The 20210-nt window shown below is 48.3% G+C and overlaps 1 protein-coding gene across 1 annotated transcript; it reads right to left on the bottom strand.

Moving 5' to 3' along the window:
* Positions 1-458: 458 nt before the first annotated feature.
* PYCR1 (pyrroline-5-carboxylate reductase 1) lies at positions 459-19725 on the bottom strand. The gene is made up of 8 exons (XM_040330801.1): positions 19519-19725; positions 13471-13610; positions 13246-13316; positions 9998-10177; positions 9003-9224; positions 5003-5095; positions 4746-4909; positions 459-1001 (listed from the first exon to the last, which is right to left on the bottom strand). The coding sequence occupies exons 2-8, from the start codon at positions 13535-13537 to the stop codon at positions 839-841; spliced, it is 960 nt and encodes a 319-aa protein (XP_040186735.1). The 5' UTR covers positions 13538-13610; positions 19519-19725; the 3' UTR covers positions 459-838.
* Between the last annotated feature and the right edge of the window lie 485 nt (positions 19726-20210).

Below are 20210 nucleotides of genomic sequence, written 5' to 3'. Positions count from 1 at the left end.
GGTCCCTGCTGTCTTCTTGGACCTGTGTCTCCCAGAAGACAGCTGGAGGGGGACGAAGTAGGCGCCAGACATGGCATACATCACCATAGTGATCTATCTCCGGAAGTGGGAGCAAACACCTGTATTAGACAGTTATCTTCTCCCTCCTTCCCCCTGAAATGGTGCCAAATGTGACACCGGGGGGGGTCATGTGGATTCCAAAAGACGGAAGTTTAATTTTTGGGTGGAACTCGGTTTTAAGTGGTTAAAAATGTTATAACTCACAGTACATATCTGGCCAATTGCAAAATCTTTATAGGTGTCCCGGTCCCGCCGACAAATCTTGGCCGCTAGAGGTGCTCACAGGGCTGGAGGAGCCAATGGGTATAGGGCGGAAGTGATGTCACCTTGATGTTCAGACTGCCTCTACATCTCCTCCAGCGGCCCTGGTCCACTATCATCGGCGGGACCGGGACACTATGCAGATTTTGCATTTGGCCACTAGATGGCGCTTTTCCCGCTTTTACACACACACCAACCAACATGTGGCTGTGAAAATGTAAATAAACTCCCAGCCGCTTGAGCAGCCAGGAGAGTGTTTACAGGCCGATGAAAAAGGTTATTAGGAATGTGTGAAGGCCACAATGGATGTGTACAGCCATGCCGACATCCGACGTGTTCTGCATACAAATCCATTATAAACCAGAGAACTGCTGAGAACCAATCACAGCTGTCACAGTGGGCGGGCTCTTAGCCCATTAGGCCCATATAAGGGGGATCTCTTGGCCTGACATGCACACCCTTGTCCTTCCCGTTCCAGCTGGTCCATGGCTTTGCTCTGGAATAGTTGACCCCATTCTCAGAATTTTCGGGCTCCCGGTGACTTGTTGTTGAACAGACTGACTTTCACCCCGTGGGAAGCGGTGGAAATTGATGGAGATTCTTGCTGCACTTTACTGAGCGTCGTTTTCTTGATGGCGGCTGCTGGGATCTTCTCCTGGTCTGCGTAATACTGGAGCTCTCTAGAGGGGACAAAGAACATTTTGGTCAACGTACTGCAATTTTAATATGTAAAATTAGCTAAAAAATAAATAAATAAAATAAAAAGAGATGATTTCTGATTGGTCGGCACATCACTTGCCTTCTCTGGTTCCTCATTGGTGAGAGCCGTCTTGGACCAATCACTATTCCTCCCACTGACACCAATGATGGGTCACTATTCCTCCCACTGACTCCAACGATGGGTCACTATTCCTCCCACCGACACCAATGATGGGGCACTATTCCTCCCACTGACACCAATGATGGGTCACTATTCCTCCCACTGACACCAATGATGGGTCACTATTCCTCCCACTGACACCAATGATGGGTCACTATTCCTCCCACTGACACCAATGATGGGACACCATTCCTCCCACTGACACCAATGATGGGACACCATTCCTCCCACTGACACCAATGATGGGACACCATTCCTCCCACTGACACCAATGATGGGGCACTATTCCTCCCACTGACACCAATGATGGGGCACTATTCCTCCCACTGACACCAATGATGGGACACTATTCCTCCCACTGACACCAATGATGGGACACTATTCCTCCTACTGATACCAATGATGGGGCACTATTCTTTCCATTGACACCTTGGCCGGATTCACGTAGGAGAGCGCATCTTTGTGCGGGCGTAACGTATCCCATTTACGTTACGCCTCCGCAACTTTGACAGGCAAGTGCAGTATTCTCAAAGCAAAGTTGCGGCGGCGTAGCGTAAATAGGCCGGCGTAAGCCCGCCTAATTCAAATATGGAACATGTAGGGCGTGTTCTACATTAATGTATTGTGACCCCACGTAAATGACGCTTTTTACGAACGGCACATGCGCCATCCGTGAAAGTATCCCAGTGCGCATGCTCCAAATGAACCTGTAAAAAGCCAATGCTTTCGACGTAAAACATGAATAATTCGACGCTGTTCCGACATCCATACCCAACATTGGTACGCCTTATCTGTGCCTCATAGAGCAGGGGTAACTTTACGCCGGAAAAAGCCTAACGTAAACGGTGTATCTGTACTGCGTCGGCGGGGCGTACGTTCATGAATAGGCGTATCTAGCTGATTTACATATTTCTAGGCGTAAATCGGCGTACACGCCCCTAGCAGGCAGCGTAAATATGCAGTTAAGATACGACGGCGTAGGAGACTTAGGCTGGTCGTATCTTAGAGAAATTTTGGCGTATCTGATTCTTTGAATCAGGCGCCAAGATACGACGCCTCACACTCAGAGATACGCCGTCGTATCTCCTACGTGAATCCGGGCCCATGTCTCCCACTGACACCAATGATGGGGTATATTCCTCCCCCTACTATGTGCCATGTGATCATTTTACTCCCACAGACCACCAAAGCCTTGCCCTGACTGATGCCAGGAGATTTTCTACTCCCCCTGGCCACCCTAATATCTGAATGACAGTAAACCGGCCCTTTGGTTAGGAAGTTTGGAGACCCCTGTCATAGACAAAAAACGTATGTTCCTGTAAAAAGCAACAGTCGCACTGTAATACAACAACTGACCACTTGATGGCAATACAGTCATTTATAAAATGTGATGTTCTGTCTTTTAGTAATACATTTCCTTTAAGGTTTTCCAGATATAGGGATACAGACAGCAGGTAAAAAAATATATATATAATTAAAAAGGAACCCCATGGACAAAGGTTGTTAGCTCTAAAATAAAAATAAAGTTTTGGCTGGAGTTGCACCTTGCAGAAGCACCTTGCATGCCAGACTAGCAATTTCCCAGCATGCACCAGTAGTAGAGAATTTTACAATAGAAAACTGATATGATAGAAGTATAAAAGACTTCAACTCTATATAGCGTTTCGCAGTGGATGCGGGCGCGTCCATAAAGGGAGAGGAAGCGCCGCCCCCCCCCCCCCTCTAATCACCATATATAGATTCATGCATTGCAATGCATGAATCTATCTATTGTCGCCGCTGACACCCTTATTCAGGTGTCCGGCCCCTTTATGAGCGTCGGGCGCCTGAATTACAGCGGCAAGGGGCGTTTTTTAGAAGCACCGATTAGAGCAGTGTTTCTCAATTCCAGTACTCAGGCCCCCCCCCCCCCAACAGGTCAGGTTTTCAGGATTTCCCTCAGATGAAAAGGCTGTGGTGATTACTAAGGCAGTAAAACTGATCAAATCACCTGTGCAAAATAATGGAAATCCTGAAAACCTGACCTGTTGGGGGGGCCTGAGGACTGGAATTGAGAAACATTGGATTAGAGCCATAGGCTCCAATAAGCGCCCCCAAAAATGTGAATAGCGGGCGCAACGCTGTGAGTTTGCTTTTCACGCAGCTGTGCGTTAGCAAAGCGAATTCGCTTCGCTAACACTGAACCGCCTCTCAGCCAATCGGGTCTGCGTTATCCGTCACCTGATAGGCGTCGAATCACAGCGCCCACGGTTTCAGTCAATCAGGCGTCCAATCATTGGAGAGGAGGAGCGGGCGGGAGAACAGAAGACTTTGAGGAACAAATGGAGGACATCGGCATCACCCGAGACAAGGTAAGGGCCGGGCAGACGGCGGGGGGCATAGTGGCAGCATTTGATGGGCACAGTGGCTTCAATTGATGGACACAGTGGGCCAGATTCAGAAAAGAGATACGCCGGCGTATCTCCTGATACGCCGTCGTATCTCTGAGTCCGGCCGTCGTATCTATGCAACTGATTCATAGAATCAGGTTACGCATAGATCTTCCTAAGATCCGCCAGGTGTAAGTGACTTACACCGTCGGATCTTAGGCTGCAATTCCAGGCCGGCCGCTAGGTGGCGCTTCCGTATCTTTTACGCGACAAATATGCAAATGAGGAGTTACGCCGATTCAGAAACGAATGACCGTCCGGCGTTTTTTTTTACGTCGTTTGCGTTCGGCTTTTTACGGCGTATAGTTTAAGTATGGCCGTCGTTCCCGTGCCGAGTTTTAAATTTTTTACGTCGTTTGCGCAAGTTGTTCGCGAATACGGATGGACGTAATTTACGTTCACGTCGAAAGCATGACGAATTGCCAACGTCATTTGGAGCATGTGCACTGGGATTAAGTCGCGGCCGGGGCATGCGCAGTTCGTTCGGCGCAGGGACGCGCCTGATTTAAATGTTTCACGCCCCCTACCCGCGGAATTTGAATTCCGCCGGGTCAACTTTACAGGCAAGTGCTTTGTGAATAAAGCACTTGCCTGAAAAAGTTGCGCCGGCGTAACGTAAATGAGATAGGTGAGCGGATCTTTAGATCCGCGTAACCTATCTGAATCTAGCCCAGTGGCTGCAATTGATGGACACAGTTGCTGCATTTGATGGGGGGGGGGGGGGGGTTCCAGAATTTTTCAGCTTCCCCCCCCAACCCCCAAAAAAAAATTTGAGCACCAGCCACCACTGGCGGTTCGGCTTTTACCAAGTCTGTAACTTTAAAGCTGAACTTCAGGCAAGGAGCCAAAGACACAGCTGAACTGCACATACAAGGAACCGTTTTACTTGCCGAATGGTTTGCAATTCTGTTCAGTATTCTAGAAACTCATATCCAACACACAACCAGAACTCAAATTTCAAATGCAGAGGCACAGCTTGGTAAACACACATTCCTAGTCTGTGATTGGATAATAAAAGGAGCAGCAGAATACTGAGGGGGTCATCAGTCTACTTACAATTCTGTATCATATTTATTATTTTTTTCCCCTCATTCTTTTAGGAGGAGATGACTGACCTGGTCCTGATGCAGGATGCTTCCACAGCATTGATAAGAAGGGACCGGAATCCTCCGCTTTCCAAGAAGTGCAGAGCGTGAATGGTAGCGCCCCCTGGTGAGCAAACGTTATCCTTCAACTGCCCGGGATGCTGTTCCGATTCAAGAAGCATTTTTGCAGCCCCCTGAAAGATATTACCGATAAGATTCATACTACGGTGGGTGGGCAAGTAGGTTGTCATTGTAAACAGTAAATAAAAAAAAAAAAATATACCAACCAGCATGGCCTGAGCACCGAGACGAACTGCAAGCCTTCTGGGCAGACCCATCTTCACGCCTCCATCCGCCAGAGCATCCAGAGCTGTGAATGCCTGCAAGAATAAAGAGAGAACTCAGAATTGGCATGAAGATAGATGAGGAGCGATCCAAAATTTATTTAAAGGGTCACGCCACTCAAAACAGTTAGATGCTGGACAGTCAACCCAACTGACAGTCTCTTATGTCCCGTAGTTGCTATTGCTGAGACTTCTATGCTACGCTCATCTCTGTACTGAGTTCCTGGGTCTGTACGCCTGCTGTGCCCATTATGAGGGGTTCCCACCATCCCTGTGCCGAGTCCCTGGGTCTGTACACCTGCTGTGCCCATTATGAGGGGTTCCCACCATCCCTGTGCCGAGTTCCCAGTTCTGTACACCTGTTGTGCCCATTATGAGCAGTTTCCACCATTCCTGCTAGTTTTTTAATTTATTTTATATAAAATGGAGTGCAACAGAAGGAGCCCTGAATACACAAGTGGGTGTTAACACCCAAAAACTCCCAGGTGGACAGGAGCAGAGTCAGGAATTATGTCCGGGAGATCTTGCCAAGGGTATATTTTGAGACATTAAAAAAAAAAAAAAATCAGGAACTGACTGATCCCACTGAGCTCCACTTCTAATTAAAATCACTTTTGTCTGAGCGGAAGATCAAAAAACACACAGAAACCATTTAGTATAAGCCGACCAGTGAAAGAGGATACGGATCATTGGTTAAGCCCTTCCTACCCAGCGTCCCTTTAATGGGGTCTGTACTGGAGGGGGTAAAGAAATCGGTGATCACGTGACCAACATGATTGGTTCTCATAGTGGTCACATGATCAGGAGCCATCCCGACAGTGACCGATCATCAGTGCGGACCGAGAGCCCTCTTGGACCGATCATCAGCACGGACCGAGAACCCTCTTGGACCGATCATCAGCGCGGACCGAGAGCCCTCTTGGACCGATCATCAGCACGGACCGAGAGCCCTCTTGGACCGATCATCAGCGCGGACCGAGAGCCCTCTTGGACCGATCATCAGCGCGGACAGAGAGCCCTCTTGGAGCGATCATCAGCGCGGACCGAGAGCCCTCTTGGACCAATCATCAGCGCGGACAGAGAGCCCTCTTGGACCGAGAGCCTTCTTGGACCAATCATCAGCGCGGACCGAGAGCCCTCTTGGACCAATCATCAATGCGGACCGAGAGCCCTCTTGGACCAATCATCAATACGGACCGAGAGCCCTCTTGGACCAATCATCAATACGGACCGAGAGCCCTCTTGGACCAATCATCAGCGCGGACCGAGAGCCCTCTTGGACCAATCATCAGCGCGGACAGAGAGCCCTCTTGGACCAATCATCAGCGCGGACAGAGAGCCCTCTTGGACCGAGAGCCTTCTTGGACCAATCATCAGCGCGGACCGAGAGCCCTCTTGGACCAATCATCAATGCGGACCGAGAGCCCTCTTGGACCAATCATCAATACGGACCGAGAGCCCTCTTGGACCAATCATCAATGCGGACCGAGAGCCCTCTTGGACCAATCATCAATACGGACCGAGAGCCCTCTTGGACCAATCATCAATACGGACCGAGAGCCCTCTTGGACCAATCATCAATACGGACCGAGAGCCTTCTTGGACCAATCATCAGCGCGGACCGAGAGCCCTCTTGGACCGATCAGCGCGGACCGAGAGCCCTCTTGGACCGATCATCAATGCGGAGAGCAGGCATCCAGGGTTAAAAGGATACAACACTTTGCCTTAGTAAGTAATACAATAGGCATTATGCACCCATTTATCACACTTGCACAACATGACGCGTGGAATGATTAAGGCGTTTCCGGGTATTATGAATATTACTACATTTTATAAGCTCCATGATGAGGCAGAATAACGCCCCTCGCAGGCCTGTATTAACAGGAAAAGACTTAAGAATTTGCTGCACTCACGAGAATCATTGTTAAGCCACCATAATGTCTTTCTTCCATATTATGCAACACCAAAACTCCACTATTAAAATTGACAGGCTATCATAAATCAGAACACTCCCCATTAAGACACACACTATATTACCAAAAGTATTGGGACGCCTGCCTTTACACGCACATAAACTTTAATGGCGTCCCAGTCTTGTTCCGTAGGGTTAAATATTGTGATGGCCCACCCTTTGCCGGTATTACAGCTTCAACTCTTCTGGGAAGGCCGTCCACAAGGTTTAGGAGTGTGTCTATGGGAATGTTTGACCGTTCTTCTAGAAGAGCATTTGTGAAGTCAGGCACTGATGTTGGAGAAGAAGGCCTGGCTCGCAGCCTCCGTTCCAATTCATCCCAAAAGTCTTCTATTGGGTCGAGGTCAGGACTCTGCAGGTCAAGTTCCTCCACCCCAACTCGTTCATTCACACTATATTACCAAAAGTATTGGGCCGCCCCTCCAAATCATTTGGTGGAGGGGGGGGGGGGGGGTTATGGTGTGGGGTTGTTTTTCAGGGGTTGGACTTGGCCCCTTAGTGCCAATAAAGGGAACTCTTAAGGCGTCGGTATACCGAGACATTTTGGACAATTTCATGCTCCCAACTTTGTGGGAACAGTTTGGAGACGGCATCTTCTTGTTCCAACATGACTGCACACCAGAGCACAAAGCAAGGTCCATAAAGACACGGATAAGCGAGTTTGGGGTGGAGGAACTTGACTGGCCTGCACAGAGTCCTGACCCCCAACAAAACACCCGTGGGATAAATTCTAGCAGAGACGGCAAGCCAGGCCTTCTCATCCACATCAGTGCCTGACCTCACAAATGCACTTCTGGAAGAATGATCAAACATTCCCATAGACACACTCCTAAACCTTGTGGACAGCCTTCCGAAAAGAGTTGAAGCTGTTCTAGGTGCAAAGGGCGGGGCCAACTCAATATTAAACCCTGCGGACTAAGACTGGGATGTCATTGGAGATCGTGTGTGTGTGTAAAGGCAGGTGTCCCAATACTTTTGACAAACTTCTGCCTGCAAACGTCAATGTACATGAGCCTTGAGGCTCGGTTCACATATGAGCCACAGGCAGCTCACAGCGGGGGCCCGGTGGGTCCTGGTTCACTGTTTCGGGTCCGATTTCAGCCCAAAATTCGGGGCTGAATTCGCACCTGAAACGGACCAAAAGACTATGGGGCAGATTCACAGAGCAAGTACGCCGGCGTATCTACTGATCTACGGGTATGCAAATTAGCTTTTCCCGACGATCCACGAACGTACACGCGGTTGCCGCATTCTCTTACGTCGTCTGTAGTCGGCCTTTTCCGGCGTATAGTTAAAGCTATTTTGTGGCGTATAGATAAACTTCGTCACGTTTTTTGCTGCCTATTTATATATTCATTTATTTGATCACAACTGTTTTGGTTAGCGCGATTTTCCTTTACCCACGTATAGATAAACTTGCCATGTTAAAGTATGGCCGTCGTTCCAGCGTCGAAATTAGATTTTTTTTTTTTTGCGCAAGTCGTCCGTGAATAGGGATGGACGTAAGTCACGTCCAAGTTAAAAAACTGACGTTGTTACGACGTCATTTAGCGCAATGCACGGCGGGAAATTTAGGAACGATGCATGCGCATTTCATTCGGTGCGGGGACGCGCTTCATTTAAATGAAACCCGCCCCCAACCCGCCCAATTTCAAATACGCCGCCAGAAAAACACTACGCCGCCGTAACTTACGCCGGAAATTCTTCCTGGATTCGAATTTACGCCAGGTAAGATACGGCGGCGTAGCGTATCTCTGATACGCTGCGCCTGTCCAATTGTATGTAAATCTGCCCCTCAGGTTTTTTTTCACAAAACGCAGCGGTCCTGCTGCGGAGATATGTGAACCGGCTCCATAGAGAGCCGATCAAAATCTCCTGCCATTACGAATTGAATGCGAGGCTCGCGCATCCAATTTGCAATGGTGTGGCCCCAGCCTTATAGATGGGGGCCACACCTGTCTTCACACTTACGTAGGCAGGTCCACTTCCACTCAATCCGGTCACGGCATCAATGAGATCTTCCTCCACCTCTGTGCAAAACCCCACACTCTGCATCAGCTGCTCCAGAAGCTTTATGTCTTCCACCCCTGCGTGGGTCCCTGCAGCGTATACCGTGGCCCCTTCACGTACGATTACAGGGGTGTTGGTCATGCAGCGGATGACTCTGGGAGCTGGGTGAAACATGTTCAGTTTCTGGAAGGGAAAAAAAAAGAATTTAGACTTAAAGGGGAACTTCATTCTATCAATCAGCACTGACTGTTTTTAATCCTTATGCTGCTAGCATTAGTATAAATAGATAGGAAGAGATATATATATATATATATATATATATATATATATATATATATATATATATATATATAATTACCTCCCGCGCGGTCTCCGAGTAGAATCCCCGCGCTGTGTTTGAACCACTCCGCTGACATATACCGAGCGCAGTACACTCGGGCAGGCTCGGCTCCTCCCGCGTAAAGGACGTACAGGACGCACAGAACGTGCCCGCGAGAGGAGCCGAGCCTGCCCGAGTGTACTGCGCTCGGTATATGTCGGCGCAGTGGTTCAAACACGGCGCGGAAAGCGGGTATCGGCGTATATCGCGCACCCACGATTTTGCCCTGATTTTAAGGGCAAAAAAGTGCGCGGTATACGGCGATAAATACGGTAGTTTATCCACGCTTACCCTGATCAACAGTCCGTTTTTCTGCTACTGTCATTCATTGCTCTGTATAGAGGTCTGAAACCTGGGCTCTGTCCTGGCAGTTGGTCTGCCGTCAGCCCCCCGATGACACGGGGGGGTCCACCCAACTCCCTAACAGTTTTCCCACCTTCAATAGTCTGAGCCTCAAGAGGACAAAGCAAAACCTGCTGCAATTTAAAATTTTTGACTTAATCCAGACAGTTATAAGAATCCATAGGCTGCTATAAGAAACAGAAGAGGCCCAAAGTGATTGTTAAAGCCGCTTTACCTTCTCTATAGAGCCGATAGTGACACCGGCAGCGCAGGACACCACCATATGACGGTCCTCAATGTCGGAGCCAATCTCATCCAGCACAAAGGGAATGATCGGAGGTTTTACAGCCAGGAAAAGGACATCACTGTTCTTCACAGTCTCCTTGTTACTGTTGGTGAAATTTATACCCAGTTTCTGAAAGAAAAAAAAAAAAAGAAAATGTGTATAAGCATTGTCATGCCTTTGGCCTACAAAACAATTTGCAGTAATATCTTCTGGACTTGTAATTCAAATTACGTCTACTAGATGCCACTCTTAACAAAGGACTGTTGATGGGCAATGTTCTATGGTAATGTACATTTCCTGTCGTGTTATTGAAAACTGTCTTCACTTCCTATCACAACTCCTTTATCTTTTCCACTGGACAGTCCACATGGAGTCAGCTAAGCCTGCACCACACGTTTCCTAGGTCCCGATCCTCCTAAGGCAGCATCGCTGGTATGATAAAGACTGATTATCTATATGCCTAGTACAGCCCTCAAAAATTCCACTCTTTGCTCGCGATTTGCGAGTGAAATTTCATTCAGGGCGAGTGAAGAGCTGAGGTGGACCAGGCTGATCGTTTCCTGGCTGAAGCGATCAGCCAGAGGACACACAGCGGCAGGACCGGACTGCCCTGGTGCGGCTTTGAGCTGAGGAGGCTGCAGCGCTCCCCTCCCTCCCTCACCTCTTGTTATGTTTAACGCGCACACAGCAGGGATGTCCCGCTGTGTGTCATGGAGCCATCTGTGTTCAGCTCGCAGTGTAACAAGGTCCCGCCCCCCTTGACCAGCGTGTGCGATAGTATCAGTGTTCCGCACTGGCCATGGACCTTGTTACACTGCGCACCGGCGCGGGGGGGGGCTTGTTTGCTCGCTGAGGAAGGCTGCTAAAAGGAAAGCAAATGTCAAGACGCTGGAAGGGAAAATCAGCTGGCTAGCTGACACCAATGTAGTGAAGGGGGAGGAGCTCTCCCCTCTGCAGGAGATCCCATGGCACAGGAGCATCTCTGGAGGCATGGTAGTAACGATGGAAGGAATCGACTGAGAAAGTAAGTGACATAATAGTCAGTGCAGCTGATCCCAACCTCTGCCTCTTAATGACCCCCCTCACCACCACAGATCTTATCCCTATTCCCAATGCCATCCTCCCCCACCACCACCTCTGCCTCTTACTGCCAACCCCGCCACTGATACCACCACCCCCACCGATGTCACCACCCCTGCCACCGATCCCACCCACCGCCACCGATCCCACCACCACTGATCCCATCCCCCCACCACTGCTGCCACTCACCCCATCCAACCCACCACCACTGATCTCATCCCCCCCCCACCACTACTGACACTCACCCCATCACTACTGATCCCATCCCATTCCCCCATCACTGTTACCACCGCTCACTGTCACTCATCCCTGCCCCATGCTTCAGGGGGCCCCATGTCTCATCCCTGTACACCTGGATAGGAGGGGCAGCGGGCGGCATATAGAGGAACCAAAAGCCGTGACTGCAGGAGGAAAATGGAGGGTATTGGTTCCTCTATATGCCGCCCGCTGCCCCTCCTATGCGGGTGTACAGGGGTGAGACATGGGCCCCCTGAAGCATGGGGCTGGGATGAGTGACAGTGAGCAGTGATGGGGGAATGGGATCAGGGTTGGGAAAATGGAGGGGATTGGTTCCTCTGGATGCTGCCCCTGGCCCTCTTCCTATGCAGGTGTACAGGGGTGACACATGGGCCCTCTGAAGCATGGGGCTGGGTCGCTCCAGGGGGGCAGGGGGCCCTTCATGGTTTCTTGCATTGGGGCCCTGAAGGTTCTAGTTACGCCTCTGAGCTGCGTTCACAAGCACAGAGAGGCTGTGGGCACAGTGAGGCTGCATTGACGGGCACAGTGAGGCTGCATTGACGGGCACAGTGAGGCTGCATTGGATGGGTACTGATATGCTTTATGTTAATATTGTTAAAGTTGTTATTTTTTTTTGGAACTTAATTAATTCCAGACAGATACCTGTATAATAAAGGCATTTTCTCCAACATCTGGGCATAGATCGCTGCAGGCTCTGTGGTGATCTATGCCATGTTCGGCCTCTCCCCCCCCTGCTGTCTTCTGGGAGACACACAGGTCCCAGAAGACAGCAGGGACCAGCGAGCACGCGCAGTAGGGATTCCCTTACTGAAGATGGCGTTGCCTACACCCGAAAGCCAAGAAACAAATCGGCTTTGGGTAAGGACATCGCGGGCACCCTGGACAGGTAAGTGTCCATATTTTAAAAGCCAGCAGCTACAGTATTTGTAGCTGCCGACTTTAAGAAAAAAAAAAGAAAAGGAAGAAGAAGGGGACTGGTGCAGGGGTAAAATTGTATTTAATAAGAAGCATTGGTAATTGAGAGTTATATAAAATAAGAAGCACCGAATAACCCTGGCGTTTTGTACTTTGCGCAGACACTATTACACCTTACCTCAGCCTGACCTCTGTATATTGCTCCAATATCTATTCCATTTACTGCACCAATAAAAAAATAGATTAATCTGGAAATAACTGTCTGGAGTTTAATGGTTTTATCAGCAATGATTAGAGTTATATAGATTTGGCTACATATGAAAAAAAAAAAAAAAAAAAAAAAGCTGCATTCCTGATCTGCATACCGTGTTTCCCCGAAAAGAAGAGCTAGCGCTATTTTTCCCAGGAGGGCAGCAATATAAGCCCTACCCCGAAAATAAGCCCTAGTTTGAAGTGCTTGTAAAATGCTGTAATCCACTGTATTATATCATGTACAATGTGTGTGTTTCTGTAATATAATTGCAGGGATTAGAGCTCCGGCGGGTCACAGAAGTGCAGAGCGGCGCTATAGCGAAGGTATTTGGCACACTTATATTACAGAAACACACACATTGTACATTATATAATACTGTAATAGAGTGGATTATAGGATTTTACAAGTATTTTAACTCAGTTCACACTGGGGATTCAGCACATTACATGGTAAGACCTCCCCTGAAAATAAGCCCTACTGTGTCTTTTGTTACCAAAATTAATATAAGACCCGGGCTTATTTTCGGGGGAAAAGCATTTCAATAACAAGCAGACAAACTGAGGGCTGTGGAGCCCAAAGGTTAGCTTACTAATGACAGGTTCTCTTTTAACAATGCAATTCATATTCACTATAAAAAAAAACACACACACACACACACACACACACACACACATATATATATTGATCTTACCCTTAGTCCAGATACAGTGGGCAGATCAGTTTCGGGGGAACTCGCTGTGATTTTGTGTGCTGCCAGCACCCCTGCAAAAAGAAGTTGGGATTGGCATTAGAACCCAGCAGATGTATGCCAAGTGCAAAAAACAGTAACCATTCCCAAACCAGCTTTCAGATGAAATCTTCTAGATGTGGGTAAATGATCGACACTCTTTATTACAACTCTGCAGAACCACATTACCTGCAGCGGTGAAGCCCCGCACAAGGGCATATGTGAGCTGGCCCGCGCCGATAAATCCAACGCTCATGATGCTTCTTGGTCAGGATGAAAGCCTCAAAGTTAGAAAGGAGAGACAAAAAACACGATAACACCTGAAGTCCCTGAAAAAAATAAAAATAAAATAAGAATATTTAACAACTTCAATACCGGACACTTTCGCCCAGGACAATTTTCAGCGCTGTCGCACTTTGAATGACAATTGCGCGGTCATGCACCACTGTACCCAAACTACATTTTTATCATTTTCTTCCAACAAATAGAGCTTTCTTTTGGTGGCATTTGATCACTTCTGGGTTTTTTATTTTTTTGCTAAACTAAAAAAATACCAAAAATGTTTAATAATAAAAAAAAGTTTTTTTCTTAGTTTCTGTTTTCCCCTTCACCGATGAGGCGGCACTGATGGGCTCCAATAGGCTGCACTGATTAGCACTGACAGGCAGTGCGGATTAGTTACAGACAGGTGTTACTGCTGGGCACCGATTGGAACTGTGGTGGGCTCTGATTGGCACTTCATTGGGCAGTGGCAGGGGGTTATAATGGGCCACCGACTGGGCACCAATTGGCAGCTTATAGGTACATCTGATGGGGCTGTGCTGATAACCAATGTGCTGATTATCAGCACAGACCAGAGGCGGCTCTAGGCTTTGTGAGGCCTTAGGCAAAACTTAGGCATGATGCCCAATCACGCCCATAATGGGAAAAATAATTCAAGCGATAAATAGAGAACGCCATTTTTACAGAGACCTCCCTGCCACCTCTACCTCCTGGCGGGTTCAGCAGCTCCGCCTCCACAATTCGTCTGCAGCAGGCAGCGCTCTATACGAAAGACGGTAATCTTTTACCAGCCCGACCCGCTCACCCTGCCAGACACTGACCGGGGACATTCCCTCCCATTCTATCACATACAACAGGTTAATTAGGCGGCCACGAGGCCCCTTAAAGTGCGAGGCCTTAGACGACCGCCTTTTTTGCCTAATTAGAGAGCTGCCTCTGGCACAGACACCCCCCCCCCCCCTCTGACAGGGAGAGCCACCGATCGGCGCGAGCCGAAGAATGCCGTTTACTGAGGCTCCTTATTATGATTGGAGATGCGGCATGTCAGTGTGACACGCCAGGCCCGCAAACGCCACACTGCGCGCCCCCACGAGCACACGCCGGCATGTTATCCTGCTGGACGTCATATGACGTTCAGTCAGGATAACAGAACCACTTCCCAGTAGTCATTCTGCATACGGCGGGCAGGAAGTGGTTAAAGAGGACCTGTCAGAAGGAGTGTTGCCACCAATGATGGGGCTCTATTCCTCCCACTGACACCAATGATGGGGCTCTATTCCTGCCACTGACACCAATGATGGGGCTCTATTCCTCCCACTGACACCAATGATGGGACACTATTCCTCCCACTGACACCAATGATGGGACACTGTTCCTCCCACTGACACCAATGATGGGACACTGTTCCTCCCACTGACACCAATGATGGGACACTGTTCCTCCCACTGACACCAATGATGGGACACTGTTCCTCCCACTGACACCAATGATGGGACACTGTTCCTCCCACTGACACCAATGATGGGACACTGTTCCTCCCACTGACACCAATGATGGGACACTGTTCCTCCCACTGACACCAATGATGGGACACTATTCCTCCCACTGACACCAATGATGGGACACTGTTCCTCCCACTGACACCAATGATGGGACACTGTTCCTCCCACTCACCATCAATGATGGGACACTGTTCCTCCCACTCACCATCAATGATGGGACACTGTTCCTCCCACTCACCATCAAACTTGAGATATGGTTTACTCCTACTGGTGCATTTTCTACCTCTACTGGCCACAAACCAGCCTACCCCCTAAAGACTGGTCTAAAATAGAATTTGAATGTGTAGCATTACCAGCACCCTTCACCTGAACTGAACTATTTACATAGGGATTCCATATCATTTTGGCCAAACAAGTGGGAGGGTCAGGTATGCGCAAACTTTTACCATGGCGGTAAGCTGTGCCAACTTTAGATTTCCATCGTCAGACCACACAAAGCTTCATCAGCAGAGTACACACCGAGATCCTCAACAAACATAACCCGACTGTACAGAGCAAACAGACCCGCGTGCCCCTTTGTACAGTAACACCATCTTATGTAAGAAACCATAAATGAAGATAAACCAATTAATGGCCACCTGAATTAGAGAGGTCAGGAGTGCACAAGTGACCCCCCCCTCCCTCTTCCCACTGAATACACACAGACCGCGCATGCATGCCGCATGCAAACCTACTAGAAAGGCACACACAGCACTTTCCAAGTGCAGATGAGGTCAGAGATCTAAATGAGGGTTATATACGCCGCCTGCCAGCAGGGAAGTATGAGGTTTGGTCTGGGACTGACACGCCTGGCACAGGGGACAGACTCAATTTAACCACTTCAATACCAGGCACTCCCCCTCCCCCCCCCTCCTGCCCAGGACAATTTTGAGCTTTCAGCGCTGTCGCACTTTGAATGACAATTGCGCGTCATGCTACACTGTACCCAAATGATTTTTTTTTAACATTTTCTCCCCACAAATGAAGTTTTCTTTCGGTGCCATTTGATCACCTCTGCTTTTTTATTTTTTTTGCTAAACAAACTAAAAAAGACCGACAAAAAAAAAAAAAAAAAACGCAATTGTTTCTGTTATAAAATTTAGTTTTCTCCATCGACGGGCACTGATGAGTCGACACTGATGAGGAAGCACTGATATGTAGAATTGATGGGCACTGATAGATGGCACTGATGGGCAGCACTGATTGGGCACATACTTACAGGTGTTAATGCTGGGCACTGATTGGCACTGTGATGGACACTGATTGGCACTGACAGGGAGTTATGATGGGGCACTGACTGGGCACCGATTAGCAGCCTGTCGGTTATATTTGATGGGGGCAGTGCGGATTATCAGCACATACCCCCCCCCCCCCCCCGACAGGGAGAGCGGCCGATCAGCTCTCTGTCAGCGCAAACCGAGGAATGCCGTTTACCGGCACTTCCTGGTTCACGAGATGATCAGCTGTAATTGGTCACATCTGATCAGGTGGCAAGAAGCCTCTGTCAGTGGCTTCTTACCACAATCGGAGATGCGGTGTGTCAGACTGACACGCCGCGCTCGCGATCATCTAACCCCAGCATCTTATCCTGCTGGACATCATATGACGCCCAGTCAGGATAACAGAATCACTTCCCAGCCGCCAATCTGCCATAGGCCGGGCGGGAAGTGGTTAAAGAGAACCTGTCAGTACAGAAACATGGGATCCACCATTAATAAGGTTTTCTGAAGCTACAGAGCTGCCGTGTGTCCTTCCTTCAGGGTTTGAGAGTAACTGGAACAAAACTTCTACCCATTAGGAGTCCTGAGGTTTTCCTGGCTGCAGACTTGTCAGAGACTTGTAAAGGGATAAAGTCAGGATCAGGATGGCGATGGGGCACCATAACCCCATGACCCCAATAGCGGGGCACTGTGCCCGCCTACTAAAGCCAACAATGCGGCACCATAATCCACCTGACCCCGACGGGGCACTATTCCCCCCCCCCCCCCACTGACATCAAGCGGGCACTATCCCCCCACTGACACCAACAAGCGGACACTATTTCCCCCCCACTGACGCCAACAAAGGGGGCACTATTGCCACCCCCCAATTATTCCCCACCCCCCACTGACAAATGATGGAGCACTAATCCCCATACTGACCCCCTAATGATTGGGCACTATTCCCCCTCCTAACCTCAATGATGGGGCACTATCCCCTCCACTGACAACTATTCCTCCCAACGACGGGGCCGTATTCCTCCCAACTACGCCAACGATGTGGCATTATTCCTCTCACGGACACCATGGCTGGTGCACGATTCCTCCCACTGACCACACTAATATCTGAACTGGCGCTTAGTTTAGAAAGTTTGTGGACCGAGATTAGATGTTTGATGTAAGACAGGTTCACTTTTTTTACTATGTTTCAAAATGTTCTACACCATTACCAGCTTCATGTGCAGGCAATGGTAACACTGATGCCCGAGGCGGCGTGTATGAAGCCGGGTATTTATACGCACTCAATCCCATCATAAAACGTAATCTTCCTGGGATTGGCAGTTGACAATTCTAGGCGTCAATTCCAGAGATTAAAAGAACATAAAGAGCAGCCTGAGGTGCCCATCCCTCCCCTATCTAGATGTTTTAAATACATAAAAATATTAAAAAAAAAAAAAATAAATAAATATTATAAATATATATATATATATATTTTTTTTATTTATCGGGGTATTGCGCGCTCCGGCGTATAGCGCGCACCCCTAAAGTGGACCCGCATTCCTGTGGAAAAAAGATTTTTGTACTTACAGTTTTGGTGTCTTGCGCGGCGTCCATCGGCGGCTTCGTCGGGTCCGGCGTCCGTCTGCGGCTTCGGGTGTCCTCTTCGTCGGGTCCAGCGTCCTTCTGCGGCGTTCTCCCCGCGCCGAGTTTGAATACTGCGCCGGCATATAACGAGCGCAGTACACTCGTGTATAGTCGGGCAGGCTCGGCTACTCTCGCGCTCACGTCCTGGACCTGAGCCTGCCCGACTATACACGAGTGTACGGCGCTCGGTATATGCCGGCGCAGTATTCAAACTCGGCGCAGGAAAGCGGGTATCGGCGTATATCGTGCACCCACGATTTTGCCCTGATTTTCAGGGCAAAAAAGTGTGTGCCCGATAAATACGGTAAATATATATATATATATATATATATATATATATATATATATATATATATATATATATATATATATAATAATAATAAGTCTACATTTCTTGTTAAAAAAAAAATATTATTATTAACAAGAAATGTAGACTTATTATTATTATTATTATTATTATTATTATATATTTGTTTTATTATTAAGTCTACATTTCTTGTTAAAAAAAAAATATATTATTATTATTATTATTAATAATAATAAGTCTCTACATTTCTTGTTAATAATAAAACAAATTTATAATAATAATAATAATAATAATAACAACAAGAAATGTAGAGACTTATTATTATTAATAATAATAATAACAATAATAATAATAATAATAATAAGTCTCTACATTTCTTGTTAATAAAACAAATATATAATAATAATAATAATAATAATAATAATAATAATAAGTCTACATTTCTTGTTAAAAAAAAAATATATTATTATTATTATTAATTATTAAGTCTCTACATTTATTGTTGGGGGGGAAAAAAAAAAAAGTACCTGTCATGGGCGCCCATAATGTCCTCACCCAAGCCGTCCCTCGGCTCCGGATGGAGGCGCCGCCATCTTCACTAAGGAAATCAGGAAGTGAAACCTTGCGGCTTCACAGCCTGGTTCCCTACTGCGCATGCGCGAGTCGCGCTGCGCTTCCTAACTGGTCCCTGCTGTCTTCTGGGACCTGTGCAGGGGGGGGAGCAGAGGTGGGGCCGGACATGGCGTAGATCGCCACGGATAATGCAGCGATCTATGCCCGGAAGTGGGAGAAAATACCTGTATTATACGGGTACCTGCTCCCTGCCCCGGAAGGTGCCAAATGTGACGCCGGAGGGGGGGGGGGGATCCAAAAAGCGAAAGTTCCATGTTTGGGTGGGACTCGGCTTTAATGGGATTTGTATTTCTATAGAAGAAGGTACAATGTGATTGTTCTGGGATACGCTGGTAATAAAGTATCCGGTGTGACCTGATCTTATGCTCCTGGGTGCCCCCTGTTCTCCTTCATCCAGAGTGGGGGCCTCTAATACAGGAGGGGGGTTACGGGTCAGATCACTAGATAAAAACTGAGGGGGGGAGAAAATCCAAAAAAGAAGACTAATGCAGTCACCACATGTAATGATTGGTAAGCTGCAATATATATAATAATATTTGTGTAGAAGAAGATACAATGTAATTATTATGGGATAATAAAGTATCCGGTGACGTGGATGATGTAACACATGTGACACGTGTCGTCTGCTCACCCCTTGTCACCTCCACACCGATCTCTTCTCCTCCTCTTTCCTCCGGTGCGGTCTCTCCTCGGTCCCCTCTGATGCTCCTCTCTCGCCCAGCAATACACACAATACCGGCACGGAATTACCGGGTGCGTACAAGAAAACCACGCCCCCACGCCGACACAGGAACACGACTTGCTACTGTGTTCCACCAAGCTCCACCCCCATGACAATCCTTCATCCCGGTATCCCCCGCCTCTCGCAGCACGAGAAAACCCCGCCTCTTCGCATGCTATAGGTCAGCTGCTGGATAGGGCAGTCTGAAACCACGCCCATTCTATTTAATCTCTCCTCTTGGCACGCCCTCTCAGCCGCTGTCGATTGCCAACACGCTTGTCCGCGTGGCTAGCTAGTGGAAGCCACGCCCTTTACCAAGAGCAGAGCGGTGACCCCCCCCCCGCCCATTTGCCTTTATTAGTCTCAAGACTCCGCCTCTTTCGCTTTGTGGCCGCTCGCTGTGTAGTGAGTGAGAGGGGGTGGAGTCTGCTCGCTGTATGGAATTAGAGGGGCGGGTCTGCTAGCTGTATGGAGTTAGAGGGGCGGTTCTGCTCGCTGTACAGCGTTAGAGGGGAGGGTTTGCCTACTGTAGAGAGTTGGCGGGGCGCGTCTGCTCGCTGCATAGAGGAAGAGGGGCGTGGTCTGTCCGCTGTATATATTTA

This window comes from Rana temporaria, chromosome 12 (genome assembly GCF_905171775.1).
Source record: "Rana temporaria chromosome 12, aRanTem1.1, whole genome shotgun sequence".
NCBI lineage: Eukaryota > Metazoa > Chordata > Amphibia > Anura > Ranidae > Rana > Rana temporaria.
This window is presented reverse-complemented; position numbering and strand designations above follow the sequence as displayed.